At 45.3% G+C, this 24,273-nt stretch overlaps 1 protein-coding gene across 2 annotated transcripts in view; it reads left to right on the top strand.

Moving 5' to 3' along the window:
- The window catches only part of epha3 (eph receptor A3), a 96,171-nt gene extending 82,052 nt beyond the window's left edge, over window positions 1-14,119 (top strand). The window contains exons 14-18 of one of the 2 annotated variants that reach the window (XM_066706017.1): window positions 1,911-2,060; window positions 2,903-3,096; window positions 6,993-7,148; window positions 9,632-9,725; window positions 10,657-14,119. In XM_066706017.1, the coding sequence (XP_066562114.1) occupies window positions 1,911-2,060; window positions 2,903-3,096; window positions 6,993-7,148; window positions 9,632-9,707 (576 nt within the window). In that variant the 3' untranslated portion in view covers window positions 9,708-9,725; window positions 10,657-14,119. The remainder of the gene's footprint in view (window positions 1-1,910; window positions 2,061-2,902; window positions 3,097-6,992; window positions 7,149-9,631; window positions 9,726-10,656) is intronic. The other variant, XM_066706016.1, reaches the window with a different exon arrangement.
- Window positions 14,120-24,273: the final 10,154 nt, after the last annotated feature.

The following is a 24,273-nucleotide window of genomic DNA, read 5'->3' as shown; positions in this document are numbered from 1 at the left end:
GTTGTTTCTTTGGGCGATTTGTTTTTCTTTCACGTTCTCTGATGTCCTGTCACACTTGATAGGGTAGCTGTCTGTCTTCATCTCAGCCAAACTCACTTGGATTTGAAATGAAGGCGTCTTTTTGATAGAAGACAGGTTTCTAATGTGATTAAGCACCTCTTATAGTGTTTATTATGTTAGGAAAACTCAATCTGCACAGGTTTGGAGGGGAATGGCACCAGTTAAACCTCCCTTTTGAGATCGTAAAGCGCGTGCCTGTATCTCCCTCTCTGCTCTGAATGGGAGTCTCCCAGCCCAGCCGGTGTTTGTGTTTAAAGTGCGCCCGCTTCGCTCAAAGTCCTCTCCCTTCTCACGGTCATTAGTGCGTCCAACGTATTAGTGCAGACGATTTTCTTGCCGTGGATTTAGAAATTGACTTTAATTATGGATGATATTGCTGTTCCTAGAGCCCTCTGCTGTTTGTCTGAGCTCACAGGGGGACTGCGGTACACAAGCCTGTTTATTTTCTCGAATCCCATTCTGTTGGGAGAAAACAGAGCTGGGGTTGTGTGTGTTGGCGAGCACAGAAGTTAGCTTTGGCTCCTCTCTTTCTCTCTCGCTCTCTCTCTGCCCGTCATCTGTGCGAGGGCTGTGCTTTATTGCGCCGCACCCCAGTGCTCAGTCCTGAAGTCCACCCCCCACCCCTCCACAATCCCTGCTTTCTCAAGGCCAGTTTAAGCAATAAATAGGTTTTCAGTCTAGTGGGAAAATACACACAGAGTTTAGAAGACTGTGCAAACTGGTTGTGTTCAGATCGAGCCAGTTAAACTGTACGGCGCGCAGCTGGCCTCGATCGCTGTCTCGGATTCCACATCAGATGTGGAGATTCTATCATATTGGAGTTATTCCTTCAGCACAATGTCTTTGCCTGATACTCAGCTTGTAGTCGGAGATTCGGTCTGACGGCGTGATCGCACACAACGCAAAGTAGCCGTTCATACCTACTCCTGGCTGAATATTTATCACACTTGGGCTTCATTCCACGACTGTAAAACGATGCCTTCTGTCCAGTTGAAAAAACATCACAACCCAATCAGGCCTTCCCTAGTAAACCTTGTCTATCCCAAGCTAGGCCTGATAGGAGATCGACAGAATCTCGTGTGCCTGTACTGCGGCCGTTCGTGCTATCCTGCCCACCCCGGGGAGCAGATCGGTGGTCTGTATTGTGACACTCCAGTCCACCAACGGTTAATAAAGCCATAACTGTGCAAAACATGTCTGCACGTGTCGAAGGACGAGCGTCTGAATGCGATCAGTTTTCAGCCACGCCAATCGATCACAATGGGCCATCAGATCAAGGCTCGTCTCGCCATACTGTGGTTAGCGGAGTTCAAATGTTCCCTCGGGGATGAGCTCTATCCACGGGCAGGGAGACCCTTAATGGCAGCCCCCCGCTGGCTGGATGTCTTAACAGCTCTGACTACAAATAGTCCTGCTATCAGGTCGTTTCTTCTTCAGCCAGAGCAGTGTTTCAGCCTCTCAAAGCAGGAGCCCGAGGTTCTGCTCCCGTCCGGGGTCAGTCAATACCCTCAGACAAAATTAATTCTGTATAACCGCGCCTCTCGTAAGAGTTTACTGCGGTATTGACTATCGAGAGGGATTGTTTCCCTGAGTTAGAACTGATAACTAGTTTTGCACTTTGGTTTTCCATCAAACTCCAAGTGAACATGTTTCCCAGCGATCCTGGCCACTCATGTATCACCGAGCAGTGATCACTGATGTATGGTAATTTATTCTGCCGAGAGACTAACACTTATATTGATGAATGTACCTGGGACGTGTTCGTGAGACTCGGGAGAAAACAAACCAAACCTGTGAGTAACAACCGTGCCCTCATGCTCGTTCTCAACCTCTCCCGTCTGATTTCGCAGGGCGGCAAGATCCCGATCCGGTGGACGGCGCCGGAGGCCATCGCCTACCGCAAGTTCACCTCGGCCAGCGACGTGTGGAGCTACGGCATCGTCCTGTGGGAGGTGATGTCATATGGAGAGCGGCCGTACTGGGAGATGTCCAACCAGGATGTGAGTAGCGCTTTGAGAAGTGAGGCGTTGTATGGCAAAATAATGTGATACACTTGTAATCCTCTCTGGATAAGAAATACACTATATAATACATTAAACAAACCCAGGTCTGAATAATAAACAAAGGCCGTCTCACCGCGGACATGTTGGCCAGTTCTCTGCCATGTCTGTAGAGTTCCTCCTCTCCGGGACAATGTGAGGAGCCGTCTGTGTTTATTTGGTTTGCGTTGGTTTCAGCGAGGATGTGCTACAGAAAATCAAAATAAATCCCGCAACACATTTACACTCAGATTTATTATCTCCCAGGAGCTCCTGTTTGAGATGGAAAGCCTCCGGAGTAAAGCCTGTGTTTCTCATCGGGCGTCGTTGGCAGGCTCTGTGAGGAAGAGTCGTGAGATTAAAGCTATTAGACAGACAGGGCCGTGGACGTTTGGATCAGATATCGCATTCACACGCAGAATATGATTATCTCCTCGTGAAAGGATGGGATCATTAATAAACACAAAAAAAAAAACAGACAGAAGGAATACAAACGCGCAGTGAAAAGGGTTCACATAATAGAACAACAACAAAAATAACATTTAAAATTATTTACAATCTACAAAACAAATCTGCATTATTATTTTTCAGGTACATAGAGACAGCAGCTGGTATTTAATCTCCTTGGGGAGTTTTCACTGTTTCCACCTTGAGATCTTAGGACAATGCGTCTCAAGCACAAAAAGGATAACACAGACACAGCAGTTATCCGACGCACAGACACTCGTGCAACTAAAGAAATGGCTGATACTGTTATGGGTCTGTGCTCTGTACCTATTCACCCTCCATCCCTCCCTCTGCAGGTGATCAAAGCGGTGGACGAAGGCTACCGCCTGCCCCCGCCCATGGACTGCCCGGCGGCGCTCTACCAGCTGATGTTGGACTGCTGGCAGAAGGACCGGAACAACCGGCCCAAGTTCGAGCAGATCGTCAGCATCCTGGACAAGCTGATCCGCAACCCCAGCAGCCTGAAGATCATCGCCAACACGGCCTCCAGGTAACGCACGCGGCTCGCCGAGCGGCCGCGTTTACCCGTGATTACCCGTTTCGCCCCAACATCCGCACCGCAGACATGTGGTCAAGATCACGTCTTGCAGGTCAACTGCTGCACGGACTTTCCCAAGAGGAAACGGGAGTTGAGGGCAGTGCTCAACAACCTTGTCAACATTGTCAACCGGCCTCAAGTGTCGTTCTTTGTTTTGCATGCTGTTAAGAAAACACACAGTAGAGACGTACTTTGGAGGAAGCGGGGAGAGCCCGACACCGGTCAGCTCCAGCTAAACTGCAGCGTGTCACCTGACAGGCCTTTGCCACTCATCTGCAGTTTTTATCATTTATTATTATTTATTATTTTAATCTCTTTTAATAAAAGCGAATCCACCTGGGAGCTGCAATCCACACTGTCTCCATGTCGGCTCTCGGCACCAGCGGCGAGGCGGGGAGGGAGACTTATTATTACACAGACATGCAAGTCTATAACAATGACTAACGATCTCTTAAGAACGTGAAAATGGGTCCCTGGGAGCTCGCCGGTAATTTCCCTGATTGGCTTTTAACGCGGAGGGCCGTGGAGCCGGACGCTGATTTATGGCGCGCGGTGAGCGTCGTGGCGCGGGACTGCGCCTGCAGCTGCGCTCGGCCCGGCTCACCTCATCCGTCTAACGCCATACACGCTGACGGCACACTAAAGCCCGGTCCGGTACATTCCGTGGCCAGACCGCTGCCTGAGAGCAGAGGCTGGGGGGTCGGGGGGGCCGGGGGTTGCAGGCAGATGCGTGCAGATGCTGAGACAACCCGGCCGTCCCTCAGCGCCGCCTGTGAAGGCATCCCGGCCGCTACGCAGCGAGAGACGCATTCCTGTCCGTGACTAAGCTGCCCAGATGTGTTTTCTGTGAAGGAGCCCGGCCAGTTTTCCCCCGCGAACTCCCCGAAGGGCTTTAAAAACATGATACTGCGCAGCGGTGGTTATTTAGAGGTCACGCCGTGAGAGGAGAGACAGGGACGTGTGTTTACTCCTCTTTCTCTCTCTCACTCTTCTTTTTTTATCACATGAAGAATCCTGAGGCTTTGAGATTCAACAGTGTGTAAAATAGACTGCGAACGCACTGGCTTCGTATCTCAAACCCAGCGGTGTGGCTGTGCTCTGCTCGCTGCGTTTCTCTCTGCATTGCCGACGGACAGAGCTGGGGCGCAGCGCTGCAGTTTTCCACCCTCTCTCTGGAAAACAAAAAACAAAAACAAGCAAAAAGAAGGGAAGAAAGTCCAGCGGGATTAAAACAGTCACATTTTTCAGAATTGACGTCATATTTCTATATATATATTTATTTGAAAACAAGAATAATAATATAATTTGCTGTTTCATGCAGTCTGTTTTTACAAACCACTACATCACAATTTAAGGTTTGAAATGAGTTTCTTCTTGTTTCTGTTCATATTAATCACCTGCCGTGTATTCTTCCCCATATTCTAAGATAAGCAACTATTTTTATATCCTTCTCCAAATATGCCAAAGATATTTTTGTAGACATACAGTTTATTTGCCTGACAAATACTTTCCAACTAAAGCAAATTCATTCTCTCAACATCGCATTCTCCCATCCCGGGGGAAAACTGTTTTAAGAGGAAAAAAAACAGAACAGTTTTCTACTTTGAGCGCCCGTTAGCATCAGGATCAAAGCTTCAAAAATAGATATTATTTTAATTGTGTGTTATTGTACCTGAGATCCAGGAGAAAACATTTGTATTACAGCCTTAGATATAGTCTTTAGCAGAACAGTAGCAGTAAAAATAATTGTGAAGGATGATATTCAGTTAATAAAGGAGCATAAGAGGCAGATATGTAATATACACATAAAAACAGATACATTGTCAATCCTATGAAGACTGAAGTCACTAATGAGGATGACAGAAATCTGCGTACTGTTCTGGATGGTAATGAAGCAGACACATTTTGACCTATGTATTAAACAAGCTCCTGAAAATGAATATTAATCTGACAGTTTTCTTGCCTTTTTAAAAACGAGTTATGTGACATTTTGGGCTACTGATTTTTGCACATTTTCATGAAGCCTGGGCTGGATATTATAGTGCAGATATTATTATCTAGTTCAGACACTTCCTTATCCCCTGTAGCGGTAAATGCCTGTGAAATTATGTTTTTATTTATTAACTAACTATTTTCCTGTAGATTTGTTAACTAGTGCATTTGTTGTGTATTAAAAGCTTGGCTATAGTTTTCATTTTGACCAGAGATGCTCTTCAGACCCTCTCTAGATGAGTTACAACAGGATGCTTTTGTTTACAGCACCGCGATCGAATCTGGTTCTAAATATAGATTTGCGTTTAGTTTTATTTAATCTCCAAGTAGCTTTTCATTACAACCTCATCCACAAATTATGATGTGATGGCAGCTTTGATACTGTATGTTTTGATTTGCTTTAATATTGCCCCTCTTAGGAGAATAATGTGTTGTAATTTATCTGTAGAGTCCCAGATACATTCCCAATATACTGTGTCAGACTGGCTTCCCAACATAAAGACTCTGAGAGGGAAGTTTACAGTTTCAAATGGGGCAGTTAACTCACATGGGCTGTGAAGGAACTTCTGGATGTTTTATGGACCTCTTTCTGTTCGGCTTCACACAATATGGAGCCTAGTCTTTGCTCTGGATGTATTTGCTTTGGTGTTTGACAGTCTCCGGCTCACAGAACTAAGATCAGATACGTCCCCGCAATTCAAAATCTAATATCCTGTAAATTCGTTCCTAAGCCACGGTTCCGGTAGCTTAGAAATCAGGCGTTTCGTTGCAGATCTTCAAATCCAGGCAAAGCCCAAGCGCTGCCGACGTTAAGCCACCGCCGCCGCGTTGCAGATGAGTGCGAATGAGACGCGGACAGCCTGAGTGTGTCGGGTTCGTATTCGCCAGGCTCTGTGGACCATCGAGGGGTGGCAGTCAGGTTAGATGGTCTGTGGGACGAGGATGAGAAGGGTTGTCTTTGTTTCGTTGTGTTTGTTGTGGAGAGTTTTTGCATTCCTGTGCTCAACCAGAGTAAATATGACCTGAACCCTTTACAGACAGTGTGTTTGCTGATGTGCACAAAGTCCCACTATCCTATCCAACCTTGGAGGCTGGGGAACTTAAAATCCTGTCGGGCTTTTGTTCGTGAGCATTTCTTTTTATTGCGCTGACGCTCCCTGTCAGGCAAGATGGAGGTACAGTCAGATATTGTGTTTTGCCTCAGTTGGGACTGTATTATTTTTATTCTTATCGTACGAACTACACAGCGAGCTTCAATACCTGCACAGCAGTGGGACAGGTGGCCGGGTTATTTATGATCACACATGGCTTCCACTGTTTAAGTACCAGGCCGGGCTGCGGCTGCTGGAGAAACACGAGGAATCGCTTCCAGAAATCGCTGGAGCGCGAGGGTCGTTAGTCATCTTTATTGGTGGTGTCAGATACTCACTATTGTTCATGTCCTCCAGTAACGCGTGATCACTGTGTGCGATGCAGTTTGTGGAGGGTCCCCACCGAGCCGCTCCACATCTCACCTAAACACTTGCTCATAAGTTTACCTGTTAAGCCATCGACGTAAGTAGGAAATACCCGTCGAGTCCGAGGAGAAGAAACTGTTTTCCGAGCTTCCCGCTTCTCCACGGGTATTTCCTTATAGAGGAGCTACATGTGATACCTTGTGTGTTGCCTCATGTGCTGTGTTTTATGAGCTTGTCGAGCTTAATGGTAATGCCGGCTCTCCTGATGTGAATCACAAGTCTTATAAACTCCGCGCTTTTCACAATGCTTGGAGTGAGATTCTCACCCGGCGCTCTACACAGTAGTGGGTTCGAGTCAGACATCATAAACACCTCCTCTCCTGTCTCCGCCCCCCGCAGGCCCTCGAACCTCCTGCTGGACCGCAACAGCACCGACATCACGGCCTTCCGCTCCATGGGCGACTGGCTGGAGAGCGTGCGCACCGCACCCTGCAAGAACGCCTACACGGGGGTCAGCTACAGCTCCTGCGACACCCTGGCCAAGACGTCCACCGAGTAAGGGCCGCCGTGCGATCGTCTGGTGGATGTTGTTGTTGTTGTTGTTTGTTGTTGATGTGTAATGTCTTTCCACGCATCCCGAGAGGCCTGCCGTACCTCGTGGCTCAGACGGAAGGCGGGTACGGTGCGGCTGAGAAGCTCCAGTTTTGTCCCCCCATCTGCTAAATGTTTGTGTTTGATCCTTTGTTTTTTGAAGCGCAGGTTCTTTTTGCGTTGGCCTATGGCAATCTCTGTAGTATTGAATGTTGTGTTTATAATCTTTTTTCGTTCGTTTTCTTACCCCCAGACTGAATAAGTGGAACATTTTCTCCCCCACAGACATTTTCTGAATTCCACGGCCACAGACTTGTGCTAATGGCCCCGTTTGTGCCAATTAAAGACTCAATCCCTGCACTGTAACCCTATCAAGTAATGGCCAAGGATCTCTCTCTGCTTTCCATTGAGGCAGTAGCCCTTTGAATGTAATTGGAAATGACTCTGTTTTAACCACACTCTCTTCTGTTCCTAATCCAACAACAGCAGAAAAAGACATCACAAAAATAAAACAGAAGTTATGACAGACTCCGCAGGCAGGGAATGGGTTTAGTAAATTGAAGTTGGCAAGTGCTGTAGTTAAGGGACACAGCTGACTCATTCTGGCTTCTAATAATAAACGTATACTTCGGTGCAGTTGGCGTTGATTAGGTTTTATGGGAAACGCTGTGTTGTGGCGTTGCAGGGATCCTTTGCATCCCAGTTTGGGTGAAGTCCTGAGAGATGCGGCGTTCCGGTTAATTGATAAGGTATTTACAGTGTAAATAATTTGACATGAAAAACCCCTTGAGGATCAAAGTCCTGGTCTGAAAAAGCAGTTGTTTGGTTTTTCTTCCCGTTTGTGGCTAATCTACTTGAAGAACGTCAAGGAAAAGAAGAAACAAAAGCCAAACAAACTAAACAGTCGGGAAAACAAAGCAATTAAGACCTTTTTTTATTTTTTTGGTGCCTTTATTTATTCTGACTGCCATGTCAATAATTATACACAAATTCCATAAAAACTCCGCTCCCTCACCCATGACTCGTTGCTTCAGGGTCCATGAAGTATTCGCCGTCGTTGTTGACATTTGTTGCACACAATCCCAGTGTCTGGAAATGTGAGAGTCTGTGCAGGAGGTCGGATTGCTAAAATGGTTCATGGAGGACAGATTAAAAGAAAGAAGAGAGAACTCAACAGATTTGGGGATTTAGGAATGAAGTTACAGTTTTGTTCAGAACCTTTCAACGGGAGAGTTTTAAGTGTTCATCTTTAATCGGACATAGGATAGCATGTCCTTATGTTAATACTGAGCATTTTGAACCATCTTCCAATCAAACAACTCAACGTCAACCACTTCATGTTGGCTTTCGATGGCTGGACAACAAACCCCTCCCAGGCAAACAACGATTATTTCATTTTTATGAGATTATGGTGATTTCCAGTAGGACTCGTATATCTGGGACGATTATCTTCAGAGCGGTAATGCACTACAAAGAGCAGGCCAAACCAGTAAGCCAGGCCTTAATCTGCTAACGGCGTTTACTTTATATCACGTGGGTCTTGGCACCAATAGAGACACTCCAAATCTTTCCATAAAAGTAAGGGTTACTTAAATTCTGCCTCTTCAATCGGGGGCCTCGAGGACGCCGTGCCGAGACGGGGGACACGATGTGTGTCAGTCTGACTCGCTCTGACCTGCTGGGAGACTGAATTAGTGTTAGCGTTCGCCCGCCTTGTGGTGAAAGACGTTCTTCGGGGTGTTTCCTGTCCGCATTGTTCTCCTGCCGTGACACCGCAGGTTTTGCTGGATTAATTAAAAACAGTGTTTGTTCTCGCTCCATCGTTCAGCTGCAGAAAAGCCCCAGTGCCCGCAGGACCTGTCTCCCTGCAGTGGATTAAACACGTTCTCTAAACAACACGCAATATCACTCCACGGCTTAAAACTCATTACCCTGATGTTCGTTCGGTAATAGAGCGGGGGGGGGGGAAACACAATCTAATTTGTGAAGAGCATAAACAATTATGCGTCCCTCCAGGTGATGTTTCCTCTCGGGTGTGCATCGTGCTTGAAACACACGATGGCTTTGAACACAGAGCACCGGCGGACGGCAGCTTTTCTCCGTGCCGTTCTAGGTACTACCCACCCCCGAGGACGACCAAGCCCCAGTGCCATGTCTGGAGAGTCGCCCTGTCCTTCCACAGACAGGCATCGGGGGGTGAAGTGGGTCAGGGCAGGAGAAATCTTCCCCCTCGAATGCCACGCCCTTTGATGGGTTATTGTCGTAGCTTTCAATTTTCATGACAAATGGATTACAAAAGATAAATACAGCTAAACATGGTACATTGCAATGACAGCCATAATCAACTGATCTGAAAAAACACTGGGATTATATTGCACTAATGGAGAATGGGGGTGTGGTGGGGCAGGTGTGGCTCATGTGATCCTAAAGGTTTACTCTGTCCATAGAATCTGCCTGACTGAGGTAAAGCCATCGGCCTCGTCCCCCGAATGGGAGCAGTCTCTGGGGATCACAACACTGTAATCCCAGCCCGACCACATGGTGGGTCTCTACACTGCTTTCTCCTCGAGCTGGCTGCTCTGCTAACACTTTAGTGCACTGACCGGCTGCAGACGACGCTTTTCCAATCCCCCAGAATGCTTTAGGAGAATGACTGGGGCGAAGCTGGGCTCACGCTAACCTAACTGTGCTTCTACTAATATTGTACTGGTGTTTACGTTAGAGATATCAGTGCCAGGCCAGATCACGGCAGCTTGCTTCTGAATCCACATGAGTGTTTCTCTCTGCGCCTGTTCTTCTCGCATTGCATCGTGTACTAACTGGTAGATTTCACACGCACTTCTGAAGCCGTGGACTCTTCACTGATAGGGAAAATAAATGTTGTCAGAATCAACACCCTTCAGTTTAAATCAGTGCCTGGATTGAAAGCCTCCATCTGGTGAGTCTTCAGAAAAGCAGCGGCTGTAAATAATAACGGCTTCAGTCACTGTGCAGCATGGAACTAATTTATCGGATCCCAACCAGAGCTTTGTTTTGTGTTGTAACCAATTAATGTGTCAGAGCTGTTCCACGCCACTGCTGTTCAGTGTGAGAGGATTGATCAGACACGTCTGAGACGCTGCAAGACATTTCTACCGCGGTGGGGGTTTCATTAGGATGTTATACAACCTCCCCTTTAAAGCTTAAAATATCTCTCTGCATTGGCCTTAGATACAGGTATTCAAATTTAACTATTTTACAAAAATAATTATTCCAAATTAAGTGCAACAAGACCATTGAGCATTCACTGTAGTCATGGCGGATAAATCCAAAACATGACCTCCATATAGACAGTGATCAAACCTCAAACCCTCGACACACCAAACGAAACGAAGGCCGTGTAGTTCAGCTCTGAGCATTACTGTCCTCTGCCGGCACGCTGTTCATGTAGCATCTCCCTTCAATAACATATGTCCTCTTCTTTCCTCTTCAGGGACTTCAAGAAAGTGGGCGTGACGATTGTAGGACCTCAGAAGAAGATCGTAAGCAGCATCAAAGCACTCGAGACGCACACGAAGAACGGCCCGGTTCCCGTGTAACACGACACAACCCACCGCTGCTTTTGGTTTCAATAATGGGTGTAAAGCATACAAAGAGAGAGAAGACAGAAATAATAATAAATATAATAATAATATGACGCAACGCTGTGGGCAGCACCTGCACAGGACAGTGACACGGACACTGAGCGGCCCGGCGGTCCGGCGCAGGGCCGCCCCCGAGCGCGGACCCCACTGCTCTTGGTACAAAGAGAGACTTCCCTCTGCTGAGAGTGAGAGTTGCCTTAATACGGAGACACACCGGAGGAGGACTGAGCGAGAATTCCAGATGCCCGGCTCTCGACCGGACTAGAAACGAGAGAGAACCGAAAGCCCGGCTCGGGAGTTCAGAGTCGTGGTCGACGCGAAGACGGGCACAACGGCATCGAGAGACTGACAGGAAGTGACCTACGCGCTGACAGGAAGTGACCTACGGGTCCCTGTGTGGTGCGAAGTGTTCGTCGAAGTGGTCGCGGCGGCTTTGTTTGTGTGGCTGGGGAGCACTTAACACCTCTGATACTGTAAAGCGAAACAAATAACACAGCACTCGGCCCTGATAACGATTAAACCCCAGTCGTCATGATTAACGATCCACAGCGTCCGCTTGAGACCCGTCTCTCTGTGAAGGCGGGTCGGACACGGGCTCAGACATAATCGGAAAGAATCGGACCACCTATAGTCTTGACCCCGACGAGGTCATGGTGGCTGCGTAACAGGGATAGGAAGAGAGGGTTGATAAATGAGAATCCAGACCAGGATGTCCTGTTAGTTGATCCTGGTTGATAATTGGAATATTCCAAATCATTATACTTTTGTTTTGTTCATATAGCTATAATACTGTTTTTTATTTAGTTTGTTTCTCAGACGTTATTAATATTTCCTTCCATTGCAGTCGACTCAAATGGCGGCTCACGTCTGAAGACCACTCGTCCCATTTCAAGAAAACAGCTAATGCCTTCATGTCTTAGTCAAGTCATTGCCAAACAGCTCAGTGTATCAGAGGACGGGAACAATCCTTTCCAGATGATGTATATTCTTGTATTTTAAAAAATGTACAGCGTCCTCTTTTCATGTATGTACCAGCAGATTTTCTTACATAAATCATGCCGTCCTTTACGCCTTTTAGTTTCTTTTACTGATCAAGTCGCCCAATTCATCCCCCCGTCTCTCTCCATGAGATGGTTTTCTTCGCATGCGTCATGGTCCACACCCAGGTGAGGACGATAGTCTGGTAACTTAAACAATCACTCTGGTAAACAAGCTCTCGATATCTCCTTTCTTTTCCCCCTGCTGTCTGATCTTGAAAGAGACCAGAATGAAGGCAATATTTAAAACAAAAACACTTCAAATATGATAACACAAATATAGAAGCTTTCATATTCACCTTCTCTAGAGACAGTCTTCAATACATTGTATCAGTTTTTGCATATAAAACAACCCTTTGAGTTTGTCACCCCTCAGGCACCAATATAATAAATGAATTTTTTTATGCTCACTGGTTTCTCTTCATATCTTCATAGTTCCCACCCAGTGTGATTATTTCAGTAACCGATGTGTAAGACCATCCAGTTGTTTAGTTTTGACTATTGATCAACAGGGTTTGGTTTGACAGAACCTTTGCTCAGCATTCATACAGCAAAATCTATATATCTGCCATTATTTAAGTTCTTTAAAGCATCACCAGTTTGTTTTTCTCATGTCTGTGTGTCATTTTGTTTTGTTTGCCATCTGTAAAGTGCATTTTATTGTCAACCAGCAGTTTCGCATGGTTTATACAGTAAATCACTTTAAATATGCGAATGTTGTCTTGAATTAAAATGGAAACAAAATGGCCGATAAGGAATAAAAGCCAAAATGGAAGAAGGACGGATCTCTTTCTCTGACATCACCGCAGGGTCCAGTTTGCATCGACGTCCGATCTCCCAGCAGCCTCTGCGGGAGATATCCTGACGTCTGTTGTTCCATCGATAGGCTTGTTTGGCTGCAGTTTCTGGGTCAGGCTGTTCAAGGTTGTGCGTTATAAAGGGCGTTTCCAAGACAAATAAGACTAATTTAAAAGTGGATTCTTATAAAAATGCCTTAAACTTCCCCCTTATAAAACCCGTCTGTAAAACTGAGGCCTACACCCTTAATTCTGTGGTTCGGCTCCATTGGTTTTCTGAATCGGAAACTGGCTCCGAGTCGTAGCGTTGTTAGTGTTCTCATGCATGGGCAATTAAAACATTAAGCTGGAAGACGTCATTAGGTAATTAGGTAATTAGATGACCATCTCTGAGGCAGTGTTCCCCTCATTAAACAATACTTTGGTAAAAACTACAATGCAAACAAAGCATACAAACAAACAAACATAAACAAGTCAGGAATCGTAGCAATAATCGCATTTAAGACGCACAGAAGAAAGTCACTCACCCTTGGAGTTAGAAACAGAAATGCGTTTTCATTTTCACCCCGCCTGCTCCACCGCAGCGCTTTTCGTGATAAAGACCTGCCGTGATCATCTTCACCTCAGAGAGAGGGATAATATTTCATCTGAAGCGCTGCGTGCTTCAGTCTCCCTGCTCTAACATCTCCAGACCTTCATAACCCGGTTAAAGAAACACACACAGTTCACAGCCTAGAGAGAGGGAGAAATAATACAGTGCTTCGTGAATGACATCATATCCCACACTGTTTGTCGAAGCGTATTTTGCTGATCTTACTCTTCACCAAACAAACAAACAAACAATTCAACAAACAAACAACGCCCTTCAGACTCCGCTCAAGCAGCTCAAAGAGTCAATGATATTCTCTGATCCCAGCCGGGTCAAAGCTGACACACAATGCTAACCCTTCTCCTTCGAACTGCTTGTGAATGTCGCTGTCCCCCACAGTATTATTATCTTGTACATATGTAAACATGATATTGTAATATTAGCAGCAGTGAAACTAGCGGTACTGTCATTTCTGGGGCCATCTCTTTTGTGCAGACCTCTGTGTTTTCAACAGATATATATATTTGGGAAGCCGCTTTTAAACCGTGTATGACAGATGTGTTTTGTTCTGTTTATGACATTAAGAAAGTAATTATAATTGACATATGTATTATTTATTTCTGTTAACATGTCCAGTGTAAAGTTTAAGGTTGTGTTTGTAGCATACGATAAGTTATGTGACCATTTCTATGGATGTTTTGTATTTACTTTTGTGTACTTTTAAAGGACATTGTTGCCATGCCCTCCCCCTGCCCCCCCCAACACCCTCTTTATCTAGATTTATTTTGTGTGCAAATGTAGATGGCCTACTACTAATGTACAATGATTTGTAGTGGAAACATTTATATTTTTATAATAAACATAATGAAAATATTTTTTGAAGAACAGACATGCTGAGAAAATGTCTTTTCCCTGTTTCTTTGCTTTGTTTTACGGCCCCTACTTTTCCACTAAACGAGCAAGAGATATCATCACTAAATCAACATTCTTGTATTTGTTGTATTTATTTATATTAGACTTAAAATAATGATTTGAATCTGGTAAGTCCTTCAGAACATTCTCACATTATTGTATGTCACACTGTGATTTTTTTCCTCTTCACGTATAAAATACATATTTTTGACTAGGAGGTTATCTGGGCACTTCCACAAGGCTGATAGATATATATTGTTTTCCATTTTGTGGTTTAACAAGTCCAGGCCTGCCCTGATTCCTGAACCCAGGGACATTACCTGAATCTGTTTTACTTCAAGGTCCGGTTGATCCCGAAACATCTGAACAGCACACACTGGAGACCATGGGAGTTACTCTGTTCATCTGCCGGGATTAATGGATCACACTTGTATGAGCTCAGCAAAAAAGGGTTACAGGGTTAGAAGTTGAGAGGAGTTCAGGGGGATGAAGGGAAATGCTCTTGAGGCCACAGAAAACCATTTCCGACCGACTGCTTAGTATTAAGGAGCACAGCACTGCTGTGAAGGCGATGTACGACTCAAGGTCACGCGCTGTGGAGATCTGGGTTTCTTCTCGGAGAAGCCCGGGCACGAAGAGTATTAAGAACATAAGAAAGTGTCCAATCGAGAGGAGGCCATTCGCCCCATCGTGCTCGTTTGGTGTCCATTAATCACTAAGTGATCCAAGGATCCTATCCAATCTGTTTTTGAATGTTCCCAAATTGTCTCTTCAGCCACATCGCTGGGGAGTTTGTTCAGATTGTGACGCCTCTCTGTGTGAAGAAGTGTCTCCTGTTTTCTGTCTTGAATGCCTTGAAGCCCAATTTCCATTTGTGTCCCCGGGTGCGTGTGTCCCTGCTGATCTGGAAAAGCTCCTCTGGTTTGATGCGGTCGATGCCCTTCATGATTTTGAAGACTTGAATCAAGTCCCCACGTAGTCTTATTACATTTTTATAATTGTGAAGAGGTTCAGTTCCCTCAGTCCCTCCGAGTCTGGACGTGTCAGGATCTGTGGAAGCCAACCAGGGACAATTCAGGCAAGGCCAAGAGAGGGGGAACGTGTAGGGTTAAATATCACATGAAACTCAGAGATAATGGCTGAGCACATCTCTTGTGGAAAACGATGGTGGGGGGCTAATTAGAAAGGAAAGTGAGAGACTCACCAAAGACCAGCTGCAGGCCTTTCTCATCCTCAGACGTGCACAATAGATTGAGCTCACTACTGGAAAAGACAAACCAACACACAAAAACACACAGTAGCCTGCCAGAGGCACAGGGGGCATAGTGGTTTCAGAGGAAAGGAGGAAAATCTGTTTTGTCAAGCAGTCATGCTGGGTAATATTTCTGTAGAAAATAGAAAGTAGAGAATTCGTTCAGTACCTTAACTCGTTGCTTAGTTTGTATCCCTTAAAAAAGAAAGAAAACTATGAAAGGTAAAGACAAAAAAGGATTCACTCTTGGGCCCTGTCTGTCGGTCTGTGTGCGTGTGTTCGTCCTTTATGCGTGCCTGTGTTGAGCGCCTCTGCAAAACATACAATTTGGTGTTTTCACAGCCTAAGTACTATTTTACAACCAACTATTTACAGCTACAGCTCAAACTGCCCCTCTGGATGTATTATATATCATCAAAATACATGCGGACAGCAGCAAGGGTACAGTGTTACCGGATGAAAGGTTATGGTTCCCTACTGTGTGGCATGCCTGCTATTTTTCTCGTTTCATTTCCTGGGGATCTGACCTCTGGTTTAGAGAGCCGAGGACTTGTTCTTAATCCATATAGTGTGAGAAAAACAAGAGCTGACGGTGCAGTGTGTCCTGGGCATACCAAACGTTTACACGCTCAAATGCAACATTAACGCTGGGATTTACGACATCGCTGGAGTGCAAGTGACGTGTCTTGAAGGTTTTCACTGTAGTTTTAAATCCGCATCCCGCTGTGCGGCACCGCATCTGAATGTAACTGTGAAGAGGCCTGAACGGGACAGATGTGCCGGAGCAGATGTTCGCTCGGAAACGATACGTGTGTGACAGCTCCGAGGGAATCGGGATGTTATCCTGACAGAGGCTCTGCATAGAGAAAATGGTTTTAACGTGATGGATGGTGTATGAGGATGGATTCCCGCAGAGCCGATGTGTTGTTGAGACGGCCACCCGCAGTCTGAGGGGAGCTGGGGAAAGTGGGGGAGGTCAGAAGACCCGGGGGCTAGATGTCTCACCTCCTTCGGTGCAGCCCCCCAACCTGAACTCATCGATGTTCATGTGACATTGGGCAGAAAGACCAACAGGGCAACCCATGTGTCAGAAGGCAGGTGCTCCTGCCTTCTGACACATGGGTAGCCCTGGTGGCCTTGCTGTGTCCTCCAGTCATGGCATGAGGGTGAGTGGTCCTCCTTGGGGAAGGGCAGCAACACAAAAACCCAGCGCAGTCATTACTGCAATCACTGTTGGGGGGTTGCCGCGCCACGGCCCACAAAAGAAGAAGAAACCTGCAGAAGTCCTTAAGCTTGTCTGCCGCTCATCTGTAATCGTGTCCAGGCGGGGAATGCAGGCGGTTCTCTCATCATCTCTCACTCCGTGCTGCGTCTGTCTCCCCGCGGGCGGCGCTGGGCTCTTGCAGCCTCGGCACTGAGACTGAGGGCCTGCCATGCCGTTCCCACTTCCGGAAGTCGAATCTTTAGTTCTGCTGTCATCTTTGCAGGGAAACCGCTGATGACCGACAGAGCGGATGCGGACTGGTGTCAATCAAAGTGGCCATAAACAATATCAATCAATCTTTGAGCAGAAGGTGTCTTTAAACAATATTCTGCTTTGTCATCTGTTCCTATATATAAGGAGATGAAATAATTAAAAAAACAAATAACGTTACAGAACCCAGAAACGCCACACGGGGGTTAAAACCAGCCATTCCACACTGGAGACAACAGTCTTCCCTGAGAAACAACTGTACGATACCTCCAGCCCCCTTCTGCAGCCTCTTAAAGGACACCCAGCTGTTAGCAGCTGCAGGAGAGAGCGTTGTGCTGTATTGCAAAGATATCAGCGCTCATAATCATGAGGATTCTGGCAGACGCGTCCATGTCATCAGCATTAGTTGCTTCCTGGCCGAGTCAAAGGTCCCAGATAAAGAGGAGGGATGGGCGTTAATCGTTTTCACAAGTTATTTATTTATTCATTCTTTTCCTTTGGTGTTTTATTATAGTGTGAGTGTCAGGGAGTGAATACTCAGCATGAGCTCAAGTAGGTTATTTTCAACAGTGTACAGTGTTTAAGAGATTTGTGAGCATCATACAGCAGCTCCATTAGCTGTGACACTCAGAGGAGGGTACATTTTGCTCTTCTTACATTCTCATGAAAATGACACAATTATAAAAATGTAATAAGACTACGTGGGGACTTGATTCAAGTCTTCAAAATCATGAAGGGCATCGACTACATCAAACCAGAGGAGCTTTTCCAGATCAGCAGGGACACACGCACCCGGGGACACAAATGGAAATTGGGCTTCAAGGCATTCAAGACAGAAAACAGGAGACAATTCTTCACACAGAGAGGCGTCACAATCTGAACAAACTCCCCAGCGATGTGGCTGAAGAGACAATTTGGGAACATTCAAAAACAGACTGGATAGGATCCTTGGATCACTTCGTTATTAATGGACACCAAACGAGCACGACGGGGCAAATGGCTTCTTCTTGTTTGTACACTTTCTTATGTTCCCTAATAAATAATTTCACTGAAAATCCAAAAGAGGGCATTTTGACATAACAAGATATTGCATGGAAATAAATATGGTGAGATCATATGTACAAATAGCGTTTCTAAATCATAACACACTATCAAATACAGACATAATTGTTCATCATTGTTTCCTGGAAGAACAACAGTAGAAAAAAAACAAAAGCACAGACAACAGCTCAGTCTCGGGACCCCACAGACAAGCACTTGTGTTGTTTGTCAAGTACCTGACCAGAAAAAGACAAGTCTGCCATTTCCTTCCCTGTTGTAAGTACTTATTGCCAGTGTTCCTGTACAAACGCTCCTTTGGGCTGGAGAGGAATGTGCACCGTGGAAGGAAGGCCCCCGAATACTGGAACCATGTTCAGATTCAAAGGTCTCCGCAGGCCCTTTATTTTGACTCGGTAGTCAATCTCTCCCCAGCTTGGGAAAACCGTGGTGTCATTTTATCTTGAAGTCGCTCTCAGGAACTTAAAATGGTTTTGTCTCTGTAGCAAATGAACTGTCAAAAATGAACAGAGAATCTCATCAGAGTAAATGTTCCTCTGAGATTATTGTGTTTGCATAGTTTGAGGTATAATTCTTCCGGACAGAATATGAACATTAAACTTTTCTGGCTTCAAGAGTTACTTTAAATCTACTTAATCTCTTCCAAAAATGTTCAGATTAATATTTTATCGTTACATGGAAGGAAGAAAAGCAGCCATAAAATTATGCAGGAAACAATATAGCTATGAAAAAATATGACTTAAAAAAAATCTAACATATACATAAATACATACAAATATTTTCATCTTGAGAAAGGATTCTGCGTAACTTTTCTATGATTAGATTTTGTACGCTAAATAAACGGGCGTATAACGTAAAAATCTGGAAATTCTTCCTTGGTTTTGTTTGTGGGACACAGAGTTGGAGAAATTATAGTTGTGACCAAACCAGATTTCTGTCAGCGTGAATTCCACAACACAACTGCATTCATCACCAACCAGACAGGGTAACGAGGACAAACGATCCTGAAGAGACACATAATTGAACCCTACGCAAACACAATTACGGTGTTATGAAAACACGTGGAACTGCGAACAGACAATGGCTGGAGTTTTAGACGTTTAAAAACGGGCGACATTCCTCAGCACTGAGGGAAAGGGTGGTGGAGATCATTATTGCGGCGTGTTTTGCTTCGCGCCGGCCATCACGGCCTCATTACTCTGAAACCCTAAGCGGAATCGTAATAATACATCATGGTAAGGCCACTTAAAAGTGACATGTATTAAATTAACAACTAATTATGTTTGTGCTAAATGTTCTATTTAATCGTCACAGTGGCTATATTTTCAGCACTAATGACCGCAAGGAGGAACAGCTGGCCTTGTGATGTCGTCCATTTGCAAAGCGTCTTATTTCACAGTAGAAATTGATTTTAGATCAAGAGTGAGTGATTAGGGAGGACTGCTGCTGTCAGGGGGTGCGTTGGTCCCGGCGGCGGCGCTCCACGCGGGTTCCCGGAGGTCCTGGGCAACTGAGCAATGACATCAGTGCCCCTGAGGCCCTGCTGTGAATCGTCATCCCAACCCGTTTGGTCTCGCATTGCAGTTTCGAATCACGTCAGAGTTTTTGAATCTATAATACCAAAGAAAATAAAAGAAACCCGCTCTCTGTCCATCATCAGACCGCGCACTCTGAAGGATGATAAAAAGTATTTCCCTCTTTGAATTCTTTGGTAATGGATGTTGGGATTCAGACATTTTCAGTTACAGCTCTTCAGCACGACTTTCTATTTGTTTATTTTATCGGCATGCCTTTTACTGTGTCAAACATTCATTAGGAGCGCAGTAATTGAGAATATTTCACTTCATAAATGCTCATAGCCTCAAGAAGCATAAAACAGAATATTACATGTGAAGTATACTGTAGCAAAGAGTAAAGACTGCTAAAGGCATCAGCTCTGCTGTTTTAGCTGATGTGCTAATCCACCGGTTGCATGTGAATAACTCACAGTCCTTTAAAGTTAAAGACATGTCAGTGTTTCTCATCTTCACTTCCACGCTGGGCCAGCAGAGTGACCTGCATTTGCAAAGACTTTGTTGAAAAATCGAGTCGCACAACCCGAAGTCTAGTGGCCCGTGCAGGCTTCTTTTATCTGTGTTGCATAATGAGGTTAAGACTCCCTGTAAAAGAGGTGAGTTAAGCCATAAATCTTGACAGAAGTCATTAGAAATGTATTCTATCAATAGCAGCCGACGCAGCAAAACTCCCCCAGTTCCCCCATTGAAAGTCTCACTGGTTTCTCTCAACTTTGACACTGGTAACAAGAATGAAATTGGTCCACATGTGATGTGGGTCCAGCTGACTTTATTAGCTGCGGTTGCTGCTGTGATCATGAGTACCTGCAGCCCCTGACACGTACCATACTGCACATATGGAGAGACGACGTCAGGAGCGTCAGGTTGGACTGCGTTCCTCTGACGGAGCATCTGCAGAGACTGAAACCAAAACACTGCCTGGCGATGCTGCCTTCACAGCTGAGCTTGATTTGGAGCGGAAAAGCAAACAAACGACTCAGTTCACAGACGCTTTACTGATGTATATCGCAGTTCTAACAAAAAAGGAGAAAAATGTACCATTGCAAATATAATAAACTACAATACCAATTTTGTAACGCTTGCAGTGAAATTTCCAGCCTTTTCTGTCGCCCACATGCACTCATCCATGACTGGCATCGCAACCGTGAAAGCACTGATTCAGACTCTGCACTCCTTGCGCACCATTTTCCTGTGTTCTAGAACGCCGTTTCATTCTCTACGAAGAAGTTCCAGGCCAGCTTTCACATCCTCCCCTCCCGCAGCAGAGCGAAGAGAGCAAACACAGATCTCTGCACACGGGCCGAGAGACACGGAGTGGGAGCACAGAGCCGAGGAGCGGGGATTGGGCAACATCTGGAGGCCAGGGGGACACGGGGGGCCTGGGCTCCCCGCCGGCCGCACCGGACACCAGACAATGAAGCCACAGATCAGACTGGAAGCATCACGCTGGGAAGGAAACCGTCAAGAACTCGGCCATAAAATGTCCATAAAGAAGATTCGGGAATCCACCATAACTTATAAAACAACATGCAGCCATGCAGACAGGGCGTCTCTGCAGGGCACACACAGAGTCTGAGAGCTTTTGTTTTCTTCTGAATAATATTTGGACATATTGTTTTATCTCTTGCAACATGCAGTGAGACGGCGCTCTTTCTTTTACCAGTGTACGGATAACGTCCAGGTTAGTCTGGCCTGTGTGTCATAATCCTTCCAGAAAAAATACCCTATCTCTGTGTTGTTTGTTTGTTTGTTGCGTTTGTCAACTTGGCTCCCATCAGCTGAGAGGAGCACAGACCCACAATGCACAACTTGTCGGGTCGCCACCGCAGTCCCAGCCCGTGGTTATTGGTCCGTGTCCTTTGCAAGTGATGTCTGACTCTCTCATGAATGCCCCATTTAAATTGGTCATTAAATGAAGTCTGTTCCCAGGATTAAATGCTATTACATCTCGCCCTGTTCAAGTGGAGAGCGCACTCAAACAAAGCCCCCCCGGAGAGAGGAAGTCAGAGCCGTTGTTGCTCGTTGTGTCTTTGTGAGTCCCCTGCACCAAGGTAATTCTATTTATTCCTCCGTTAATTCTCCCTGACATTTACAATTACGGCACATTTACATTCTGGCAGTGATTCCTTCACAAGCGCTGTTGATTGTCAAACACTGTTACCAGTCTTCAGATCACAGGGTGCCTTAAAGGGACAGTGTGTATAAACTGGGCATTTCTCACAGGCGTCCTGTGGCACTCGCTCAACATTGGCCGAGTCATTTGGGGAAACGGGGCGGGAGCAGCTTGCTATTAATTTCACAATCAGAGAACAGGAGAAGAGATATTCAAACATTGGATGTTGTTACAGTTGAGCAGTGAAGTGTGAGGCCGGGTATTTGTCCGTGAAGGTTTGAAGGATATGGTGACTGTATTTTCTAAAGCCAGGATCCTCTCAGATATACAAGAGATGAAACAGCTGCCATGTCTTTTAAAGCTGGCCGATCAAATAAGAATACTAGAACATAAGAAAGTGTCCAATCGAGAGGAGGCCATTCGCCCCATCATGCTCGTTTGGTGTCCATTAATAACTAAGTGATCCAAGGATCCTATCCAGTCTGTTTTTGAATGTTCTCAAATTGTCTCTTCAGCCACATCGCTGGGGAGTTTGTTCAGATTGTGACGCCTCTCTGTGTGAAGAAGTGTCTCCTGTTTTCTGTCTTGAATGCCTTGAAGCCCAATTTCCATTTGTGTCCCCAGCTGCGTGTGTCCCTGCTGATCTGGAATTTTGTCATCTGTAGCCCCCATGTGACGGACAGTGCCTCTTCAGGTTGCCCATCCTATATACAGACATTTATTGTAGACAAAGACCCTCTTGGGGGTGGCACTGATTCATCAACTGTCCATTTTAACATTTTGCATTCTTTCTATACAGGTCTTTTTTAAGCAAAAATCAAAATGCAAAAAACACACAATACAAATTTACTGCAAATAAACAGATAATAGCCTTGTCCCCCAAGAATCTTAAAATAATAATAATTTTAAAAAGAGTATTGTGTTTGTGCGAGTATCCTGATATCTGTAGGAAAGTGAGCTTCGTTGATGCTACTGTCGTTAGAAAAGAAAGTTGAACAAGTATTTTCCACAGAACGGGACTTAAGTGGGTTTTAATTGTCTGTAAGCGTTTTCAGTCAAAGAGGGATTTTCCTTCCCATTTAACTCCCTGGCGACTCATAACCCATATCTACGTGATCTGGAATACATGTCTCCTTTAATCTGTAATCTTAAATCTAAATTATTGAACACATTTTTTTTGGGGGGAGGGGCTGAACATACGTACAATCTCATATTTTGAAACTCACTCCAAATTATCACATTCCCTTTGTTCAATTTCCTTTTTAAACTAATGGTTTAACATATCCCCCGGGTTTGACTCTGGGCTTCATTTACACTTAATAATTGTTTCAGATGTACGTAACATCTGCTCAGGGAAAGCTTTGCAGATTAGACTGTGTGTACACAGAGCACAAGAACAAATAAAGTTGCCCTCACCTTTGACACACTAGCCTAGTAAATAATCAACCCCCTAATTTCTTTTCTTAATTGTGGACGGATCTGAGACATTTCTGGCACAACCTCTCATGTCTCTCATATGGTAAAGACTGGAGCGTCCTGTTGTTTTTCCCTGAAAGGAGATACGCCTATTACTGCACTAATTATGTGATGGTCTACTAACACTTCTGCTGATGTAAAATGTAAACACAATGGGGAGTTGGTGCTCTGACTGCTTTCTGATTTCACTCTGAATAACTGGCCTTTTGTTCCCAGCACTATATATTCTGTGGATGCTGCTAAACCAGGACTATATATTGGCCACATCTTCATATATACTCCATATGCTTTCCTTTTTTCTTTCTTTCTTCCTTTTCTCTTGCCTCTTTCTCTGCAGACTCACAGGCTTGCTTCTCTCTGTCTGTCTTTCTTTTGAAGCCCTCCCTGTGTTCTGCTGCAGTCAGCAAGCTGCCCTCCGGCCCAGGGAGCGATTGTTTCTCTGCACTGTGTGGGGGCGAAACTGCTCGGGATGCACAGGCAATCTGTGAACGAGTGCGGAGCGCTTTCAGATTGAGCACAGTGTCCTTCCTCCAACAGCACAGGCTTCCAGGGGAAATCTCTAGCTTGTCTCAATCACAGTTTATTATTATTATTTGAGAGGGGATACAAAGTTTCCTTTTTACTTCACTTTGTTTGGTTTGCGTTAAGAAAATATCCTGTTATGTTCCCTTTCATAGTCCGACTGGATGCAGTTCATAAGAGCAGACAATGTGTTTAGATAAGAACAATCTTGAGGGATGGCAACTCAACAGTATCCAATCACTAACCCCCCAGCTGGCAGCAGGTTCATTTGTAAAGCATTATGGGCATTACGCTGTGTATTACGCTGTGTGGGCTGAAAGGAAACACCGGCTTCATACACATCTGAAAGTAACGGCAACTTCTAATGCACAACAGGACCTTTCTTTGGAGTCAGAAGAAAGTTGGACCTTCTCCCAAGCAGGATGTAAACAGCCCCCATGCACAGGTATGGACTGTGTAATCCTATCCTGTTTATGTCAATTCAGCTTTGGCTCGGACCAACCTGAAGGCTTTCTATGGCAGTTTAATGTTTCTCTCTGAGATGCGTTGTGTGGGACGAGAGAGCAGAACGTCCACAGCCATCTCATGTGTTATTTCAACGTTTTTTTGTGTTTGTGGCATCTATCCAGGCTTCATGTTGTTGTCCTCCCACAAGGCAAAC

Source organism: Amia ocellicauda, chromosome 6 (assembly GCF_036373705.1).
Source record: "Amia ocellicauda isolate fAmiCal2 chromosome 6, fAmiCal2.hap1, whole genome shotgun sequence".
Lineage (NCBI taxonomy): Eukaryota > Metazoa > Chordata > Actinopteri > Amiiformes > Amiidae > Amia > Amia ocellicauda.
This window is presented reverse-complemented; position numbering and strand designations above follow the sequence as displayed.